Source organism: Leptinotarsa decemlineata, unplaced genomic scaffold (genome assembly GCF_025532065.1).
Source record: "Leptinotarsa decemlineata unplaced genomic scaffold, Ldec_3_MD MMD2_P_RNA_scaffold_5, whole genome shotgun sequence".
NCBI lineage: Eukaryota > Metazoa > Arthropoda > Insecta > Coleoptera > Chrysomelidae > Leptinotarsa > Leptinotarsa decemlineata.
In genome coordinates this window covers 310,595-319,190 of record NW_027412532.1, presented here as the reverse complement: position 1 = coordinate 319,190, position 8,596 = coordinate 310,595, and the positions used below count along the sequence as shown (strand labels likewise).

Sequence of the window (8,596 nt, the reverse complement as noted above, 5' to 3'; positions counted from 1 at the left end):
AGTAGCGGTGCATAGTTTCCGCGTCAAGTCGATTACCTACTCCTTAAAAAAGTGCATTAGAGCCATCGTATTTTACCGTGAAGATACACAGTTACTGCATTTAAATATATGCTGGTAAAAAATGAAAATAAGTAAATAGTCGGCATTTTTATATCACATGATAGAATACCGGTATGAAAACAATTTAAAAATTCCAAACAAAAGGAGGGGCTGCAGCTTCCTTAGTCCCCTCCGAATCCGCCAATGGTATAGACTATTCATAGACCAAAGAATACAAAGACCATAGAAGCTCATATGTTCGATTTTAGTGTATCATGATCCATATAGTACCTAACCTGACCACCAGATAGTGATGGCAGTTCGATATCGGTATTCAAACAACCAGAACAAACCTATCGCTGACAATCAGTCGGATCATATGAAAGTCTGGATATACTCCAAAATTAAATTGAAATGCCGGCTAGTTGTCACCGACTGCTACCCAATTCTGTTGGTAACCACATTGAATACCAACATCTTTTTTTACAAAGCCGACATCGTACTGCCACCGCCCTCTGGTGGGTAGAGTAGATACTATAAATTTAAGGATACACTAAAACCGTTCCAAGGGCTTTGTATTCTTTGCTCAAACAGAAATCAAGACTCCAAAATCTTGAATTGTATCTGATTAGTAAGGGATCATTCGAACAAAAATACAAAACATTGACAGACATCTAGCAAAAGATGGATTAACCACAAAAGTCTCTTCAGTGGCTGCATCTTCTCAACTTGGAACTTGCTACATCAAAATTGATACTTCATAGAATGAAAAAGCCAGGAAAACTCAAAAAATATATTTGAATATCGTAAATAAATATATCAACAATTCGCTATGAGAATTTATTACTATATCACAAGCTCATTTGAAGAATTTGTCAAAAGGAAATCGTGAACCAGAAGGTTCCTCAGTTATAAGATTACTGCCCCTGGGCTTGGAAAATATATCTTTCTCACTTTCATCCATATTGACAAAGCGTTCAGTCACCTCTTCCTTCCCACTTTTGTCTCTCTTCCTTACGATACAATATTCCTTGTCACCGATTCTACGACATACACTCATTTCTTCGTTTCCGTCGTTGTCCCTCACATTTGAATGAGTTTCGGTAGACTGAAAACACAGAAAATTCAATATGAATCAAAATAAATCTAAAGACTATATCGAGAAGAGGTACATACACATAAGAAAATTAATATTACGAAATGGAATATTGAGCCAGTAGGTCTGGTAAATGCCTACTTTCCCGGCTAATGTCGGGCTGGACATTGAATTATATCTGACAGACGTTTTTGCAAGATATCTCACAGGAGATAGTGTTGCAGAAACTTCTGTTTCGTGCAGCAGTAGGACCAGGCGGGAGCCAATCTATCAGATCAACTACAGACCAGTTTTGAGGTATTACCACACATCAGTGCAGGAAAGATCGACACAAACAGCAGTGTGTCTGAAAGAGTTGAATGTCTCAAGATTCCATTTCGAAACATTTATTTGCTTATAGAGAATTCAATACTACATGACGGTTGATAACATTGTTGAAATTATCTTACACCATCTGGATTGACCACAGTTTTCATGGTCTGGCTCTTTCCGTAAAAAAAATTTTGTGGCGTTTGCCTTTCATATGGCGTCATTGTTCCGTAATGAAAATTCTCTGAGGTTTTTTTATCATAGGGTGTAATTTCTTTCTCCAAGCCACTCCCAAACACTGAACCCAAATCTCCAGAGAGAATTCTGAAAAAGATCCAATTAAATCCGACTTAAAGCTGAGCTGTCACTTTGTAATCCTTGAGAAGTTCTATACAAAAAAACAAATCTCATTACTTGTTATCCAAATCCTTGTCTTCTTTGTCAGTGTTGCTCTGTGTGGGTTTCTCATAACCACTCTTGAGAAACTGATCCCTGACGTTTGGAGAATTACGAGGCTCCAAATCTTCCAAAGCGGGCGGGTTGGGGATGCCAACTAAAACAGATAAATGCTGAGTTTGTCGAAGACTATCAAATTCAAAACTCACATGAGAATTCCCCGAAGCCCTGGAAGCCAAATAACTTCAGCACTTCGTTCATCTCTTGTTCGAAATACTGGTGCATCTGAAGTGGGTCTGAGAAAACGTTGAAGCCCCTTCTTGAAAACGGCTCATCCGGGGCTCTGTGCCTGTTGAAGATGTCTTCATCATCTGTTCCGGAGGTTCTTCGTGAACTGGATATCATTGCAAATCAAATAATGAATAACAGAATCACTATTCTCGTACCAGAACAAAAGCAAGAAAAAATGGCTTTTAGTTCAACAACTTCATGGCTGCTACTAGATGGGCTACTAGTAAGTCAATCCATATGACTTTTAGTTAACCCTAACCTTCACAGCTGTCGGACTATTAGTTTGTGGGATGTTTTGTTAGTTTGAAGAAAATGGATAAGAAGGAATTTCGTGTGTTGATAAAGCATTGCTTTTGGTATGTAAAACTCAGTTTTTATTTTCTCCTGGAGACGCTATTTTGATTAGCAAAAGGCGCGTTGAGATACAGTGTTTTTGTTCTGGTGTGGGAGAAGTGTTTCCTTAAGATTCATTATAAACTAGAGCTTCCAATTATACCAATCAAGTGATTTTTCTTTCTTACCCATCGAAGAACTGATCCTCTCTACTAGTACCGAATAAAAATCTTTTGAAGAAATCCATTATGGATTACGAAAAATTTTAATTCGATGAATGCCAGCAAAAAGTGAAAGTATTAATGAGAATAATAATTGTTATGGAAAAAGTTGACAATGGAGAGTGACATTTCTTCTTCTTCTTCTTTATATTTCGTCACCTCAGCTCTGAAGTATATACAACCACTTTTTTAAGACGGGTGAGGTTGAAAACGGAGCTGTGTACGATCACAGGTTTGATGATGATAGCTTTGTAATATACAATGATCTTATAGTCATATGTAATCTATTCTCGATATCTTGAACCAAAGAATACAAAGTCCATAGAAGTTTTTAGTATATCACGAAATTTATAGACCACCAGAGAGCGATGGCATTACAATGTCGGTATTTAATGTAATTACCAACAGAATTGGGTAGCAGTCGCTTTCAACCAGACGGTCTTTTAATTTAAATCAATTTTGGCGTACATCCAGACTTCCATATGGTCCAGCCGACTGGTTGTCAGCGACTATTACCCAGTTTGTTGGTCACCACGTTGAATATCGACATCGCTCTCTGTTGATCAGGGTCGGTACTATAAATTTCAGGATAGCCTTATATCGTACTCATGAGCATTTATTGGCTTTGTATTAGTTGCTTGAACAGAAATCAAGACCCTTGGATCAATGAGGGATCATTTAGAATAATTCTAATAATATTGACAGTGATATTTAGCAAAAGATGGATCAAGTACAATCAAGTCCCTTCAGTGGCTCCATCTAGTCAATTTTGACTTAAATGCATAAAAATTAGTTCTTGGGAGTATAAATAAAAAGCCGGGATTACTCAAAAATATATTGAAATATCAAAAATATGTTTAAAAATCAAATATATATATAAATATCATATAAAAATATATCAACAATTCACTATGAGAATGTATTCCTATATCACAAGATTATAGTCCCTACGGTTGGAAAATATAATTCTCACTTTCATCTATATTGATATAAGTGTATATTCATATCTTCATACCCATTTTTGTATCTATTCCCTATCAAACAACATTCCTTGTCACCGATTCTACGGCAAAAGCCTATTTCTTGGTTTCCCTCGTTGTCCCTCACAGTCGAACAAGTTTCGATAGACTGGGAAACAAAAAATTCAATATAATTAAAAAAAAAATCCAAATACTATATCGAGAAAAAGTACATACACAAAAGAAAATGGATATTTCGAAATGATATCTCAAAACATTCATCTCTTCACAGTAGTTTCTGGTAAATCCCTGTCAGAAAGCAACTACTTTCCCGGCTAATGCCGGGCTGGACATTGAATTATACCCAAGAGACATTTTTGCAAGATATCTCACAGAGGTGAGTTTTGCAGATACTTCTGGTTCGTGCAACAGGCTGGAGCCAATCTATCAGATCAACTACAGACTGGTTTTGAGGTAGTACCTCACATCAGTGCAGGAAAGATCTGACCCAAACAGCAGTTTCTCTGGAAGAATTAAATGGATTGAGGTTCCATTACTAAACATTCATTTGCTCATAGAAATTACAGTTGTTTGAAGGTGGTTGACAGACAATGTTTTGTCGTGTATTTCATCAGTTTGGACTTCCATTGTCTAATATAATATAAATTGATTGGAAATCCCTAAAAAAAAATAAAGATTAACCAAAAATAACAATTTTATGTAACAAAAAACTGAATTAACATAAAAGCAACAACCAAGATGAGGAACCGCCAATGGGATCGCCACTTTCGTGGCGATATATATATATATATATATATATATATATATATATATATATATATATATATATATATATATATATATATATATATATATATATATATATATAACAGACGAAAGTGGGCTCAAGCTGAAATCATCCACAAAGAGGAACACTGGTTAAGGAGGAAATTCAAAGAAGCCGCGTATATGTTGTCCAACAACGCATTTAGTCACGCTAGAGTAGAGATACGTAACATATGGAAACCTCTAATCAAGCGAAAAACGACCAACTCCCGCCAAACGGTCATCTCCCGCTAAAACCATTGAAGCGGAGAGAGGGAAGAGGGGATAAGTGAAAGCACTCGAACGATCTATAGTCAGATCACAGAGGAATAAGTCCATTCAGAACTGGCTTATTTCCTTCTTCCCTGAAGACTTCCGTTGTCATTCCACTACATAAAGGTGGTGATTTAGATAACCCCTCCAATCTGCGTCCCATTTCCTTAATACCGACTTTAGAAAAAATTATTGCGAAATTAGTCAAAGTACGTTTAGATAAATTCTTAAAACTGCACTGTATTATAAGCAAAAACCAGCTTGGGTTTCAAGCGGAAAAAGATACAAATGATGCTATCTTCTCTTTTTTTATATGAAATTTACTCTGAATTAAATGCTGGTGAAGTTCTGCAGCAATTTTTTGCGATATTTCAAAGGCGTTTGGTTGCGTCAATCATAAAAATTTATTAAAAAAAACTTCACAAATATGGATGTAGAGGTGTAACGAACACTTGGTTCGAATTGTACCTTTCAAGTCGGAGTCAAATGGTGAGGACAACGGAACTCTCGGAGAACAGGGCCATTGAATCTGGTGTACCACAGGGTTCTGTGTTAGGCCCTATTCTGTTTCTGCTATATATGAATGACATATCTTTGATTAACGTATCTGGTAGTTTTACTCTATTCGCGGATGATACAACTGAAGAGTAAGATCTCCTCAGGATGTTAGGCAGTTAGAGTGGTTTCAAATGAGTTGGGTTTCCATGACGTAAAGACTTATTGAATCTCGACTACGTTATGGAATACCTTTTTGGGGAGCATGCAACTCATCCCTTCTCTCTTCTGTATTGACATTACAGAAGAGGGCACTAAGATGTCTCTGTAAAGTTAAACCCAGAGAATCGGGCAGGAATTTGTTCACTGCCAATAAAATGTTAACAGTCATCGCACTTTTTATCTTAGACACAGTTTGCCTTATTTATAAACATAAATCGAAGTTTAACTTTGTTTCTACTCCTCATGCTACTCGCAATAGCAATTTTACCTTTAAACTTCCCATCCCAACTTCGAATTTAATCAATTTATATTATATTAGACAATGGAAGTCCGAACTGAAAAAATTACACTATTATATGATGGTTAATAACATCGTTTAAATCGTCTTACTCCATCTGGATTGACCACAGTTTCCACCATAAGTGTCGTTCTATAATAGGAATTTTGTGGCATTTTCCTTTTGTTTGGTATCATTATTCCATGAAAAGATTTCTCTTGGATTTGTTTATCACGAGGTATAATTTTTTTCTTCAAAGCACCCTTAAACACTGGATCCAAATCTCCAGGAATAGCTCTGAAAGAAAATTCAATCAAACCCTGCTTGAAGAAGAGCAGATAAAGATAATATACGATGACAAAAAAAAAAAGGTGAATGTTCATATTTGGCGGGCAACGAATATTCCACTCGCGATTTTATTTTTTATGTTGGTAAACTGAAAACAGCTGAAATTGGGAACATATGTTGAAATAATTTAAACGTTCCTAGATATTCTACTTTAAAAAAGGAAAATTATCTTTATAAATCAACAATTAAGGCAAAATATAAATTATAGTTCAATACCACCTTCACAAGCCACACAAACAACAGTTGTTTTGTTATTTATTTATATAGAAGAAGATAGGTTATGTGCACAAAATGTCATATGTCACAGAATGTCTCGGAACATAAGTAAACAGAACAGCACGCCTCTGAAATATGTCATCTTTGTTTGTCTCATACAGATAACAGATGCATTGTCCTTTATTAGCTATAACCGATGTTGGCAAATGGTGAAATAGAAACGAATCCCTTTAAATGTTGAATGCATTATTTCATTCCTCTTTTTTAAGTATTTAAATAATTTTTTAAAGAAAAAGGTTGAAATGATAAGTTTAAAATGCGTTGTTTTAGAGCTCTTTTATGAAAACTACTTGATTTTCGTCAGGAGGAACATTCCCCATTACACATGTCGATGCCGTTATATATTAAAGAGTCAACTTTAAACGTTCAAGCCAGTCTCGACTATACCTACACAATAGGTTGAAGGGACTGACGCCTATCAGAAAACAACTACTCCCCTGGCTAATACCACGAAAGGCGTTGGATTATATCTGACAGGCGTCAGTGCAGGAATCTTCACAGGAAATTTTCTGCACTGACGCCTGTCGGATATAATCCAACGCCCTCCGTGGTATTAGCCAGAGGAGTAGTTGCTTTGTGATAGGCGTCAGTCCATTCAAGCTACTGTGTAGGTATATTCGAGACTGGCTTGGACATTTGAAGTTAATTTCTTTAGATCTAACCATATTATTGGATAGTCTTGGTAATCTGAGCTCTTTTTTGCAGTACAAAAACATTTTCATGAAGGTAAGAGCAGCATGCTCAACAAAAAAAAGTTTTTTCAAAAGCTAGCCCAACCTGTTGAAAGGAACATTCACCCACTTGAGTCGGGGGAAGTTCTGAACAAACAAAAAACAAATCTCATTACTTGTCATCCAAATCCTTGTCAGCTTTGTCGGCTTTGCTCTGTGAGTGTTTCTTATAACCACTTTTGGGAGGTTCCGAATCTTCCGAAGCGGGCGAATTAGGGATGCCAGCTAAAACAGATTGATGCAGAGTTTGTCAAAGACTATCGAATTGAAAACTCACATGAGGATTTCATTAAGTTCTGCCACCCGAACGACTGCAACGCTTTGTTAAACTCCTCTTCGTAATACTCATACATTTTAAGTGGATCTGAGAAAGTGTTGGAGCCTCCTCTTGAAAACGGCTCACGTGGGGCTCCGGGCCTGTTGGAGATGTCTTCATCATTCTTCAGAGGGATTCTTCGTGAACTTGATATCGAAAATTAAACAATAAATAAGTGATATACCAGAGACACTTTTCCTGTACCAGAACAAAAGCATCAAACAAAATGGTTTTTAGTTCAACAATGAGGAATCCGTTGTCCTCCTTCATGGCTGATCTGTTCATGAGCAGATTTAAAATGGTAGCTACTAGACTTTTAGTTAACCCTAACCTTCAAAAGAAGGTACATAATAATCGAATAGAACTGGCCGATACTTGATGAAAATCCATATTGAAAGTAATTAATTCAGTTTATTGTGTGGTATTCGCTATAAAGGGTTTTACAAAAACCGAGACACGTGTTTTGCTATACAATAGCTTCCTCATACGTAAACTGAGTTTACGGTACCTGTAGTGAAAATAATTTGATAGTTATGGATTTTCATCATGTATAGGCCAATTCCATCATATAAACCAGATAAGTGTGTGAACAGTAACAAAGGTAAATTTCAAGTGCATAACAGATGATCAATAACATAAAAATTGAAAATAACCAAGATATTATTACAAATCAACATTTAATGAACCTGATTTGATAACCATCATTACCTGAGGTATATAAAAACAGTCCCGGTATGTAAAATTCAGTTTTTATTGTCTGCTGATGATGCTGTCTTGGTTAGCGAAACAAGCATCGAGATACAGTGTTTTTGTCCTGGTGTTGGAAAAGTGTTTTCTTAAGATTCTTTACACCAGAGGTTCCAATTCTACCTATAAAGTGAATTGATATTGCAGCATTTATCTCTTACCAACGCTGGTCTTGTTGACTATTACCGAATATAAATCTCCTAACGAAATCCATTTTAAATTATGAATAATTTCAATTTGATGACAGTGATGCCAACTGCTCAAAATCTTTTCCCCTAAGCCTATTTTAAAACCCCCTAAATTCAAACCAAGATACCCCAAATTTTTTTAGTAAATGAAAAATCTAATTAAATATTTAAAGTTGCTATACATCCAAAAATTAACAAGTCAATAGTTTTACTTACCTTCATATTCTTATCATAACAAAGTTTTGAATAAAAAG

General features: G+C 35.9%; 2 protein-coding genes across 4 annotated transcripts; both read right to left on the bottom strand.

Annotated features, from left to right (window-relative positions):
• Positions 1-818: 818 nt before the first annotated feature.
• LOC111517134 (uncharacterized) lies at positions 819-2,814 on the bottom strand. Its single transcript, XM_074186817.1, has 5 exons — positions 2,653-2,814; positions 2,050-2,234; positions 1,859-1,997; positions 1,585-1,768; positions 819-1,147 (listed from the first exon to the last, which is right to left on the bottom strand). Exons 1-5 carry the CDS (start codon positions 2,709-2,711, stop codon positions 899-901), a joined length of 816 nt encoding a protein of 271 aa, XP_074042918.1. The 5' UTR covers positions 2,712-2,814; the 3' UTR covers positions 819-898.
• A 692-nt stretch (positions 2,815-3,506) lies between these two features.
• LOC111517135 (uncharacterized) lies at positions 3,507-8,440 on the bottom strand. Of its 3 annotated transcripts, XM_074186815.1 has the most exons (6): positions 8,341-8,401; positions 8,116-8,277; positions 7,369-7,553; positions 7,208-7,316; positions 5,850-6,033; positions 3,507-3,813 (listed from the first exon to the last, which is right to left on the bottom strand). In XM_074186815.1, exons 3-6 carry the CDS (start codon positions 7,442-7,444, stop codon positions 3,661-3,663), a joined length of 522 nt encoding a protein of 173 aa, XP_074042916.1. In that variant the 5' UTR covers positions 7,445-7,553; positions 8,116-8,277; positions 8,341-8,401; the 3' UTR covers positions 3,507-3,660. The 3 variants fall into 3 exon arrangements, with proteins under 3 accessions (XP_074042916.1, XP_023028953.2, XP_074042915.1); XM_023173185.2 differs by lacking the exon at positions 8,116-8,277 and having other exon boundaries at positions 8,316-8,440; XM_074186814.1 differs by lacking the exon at positions 8,341-8,401 and having other exon boundaries at positions 8,116-8,309.
• Positions 8,441-8,596: the final 156 nt, after the last annotated feature.

What these genes read in the sequence shown, in the direction of transcription:
- LOC111517134 (XM_074186817.1), bottom strand. Translation starts at nt 2,711, where the DNA reads ATGGATTTCTTCAAAAGATTTTTATTCGGTACTAGTAGAGAGGATCAG. An exon ending in GGGCTTCGGGGAATTCTCAT is followed by an intron (nt 1,998 to 2,049) that starts GTGAGTTTTGAA and finishes TATCTGTTTTAG; the next exon opens with TTGGCATCCCCAACCCGCCC. An exon ending in CTGTGGTCAATCCAGATGGT is followed by an intron (nt 1,148 to 1,584) that starts GTAAGATAATTT and finishes CTGTGTTTTCAG; the next exon opens with TCTACCGAAACTCATTCAAA.
- LOC111517135 (XM_023173185.2), bottom strand. Translation starts at nt 8,368, where the DNA reads ATGGATTTCGTTAGGAGATTTATATTCGGTAATAGTCAACAAGACCAG. An exon ending in GACAAGGATTTGGATGACAA is followed by an intron (nt 6,034 to 7,207) that starts GTAATGAGATTT and finishes ATTTTCTTTCAG; the next exon opens with AGCTATTCCTGGAGATTTGG. An exon ending in CTGTGGTCAATCCAGATGGA is followed by an intron (nt 3,814 to 5,849) that starts GTAAGACGATTT and finishes TTTGTTTCCCAG; the next exon opens with TCTATCGAAACTTGTTCGAC.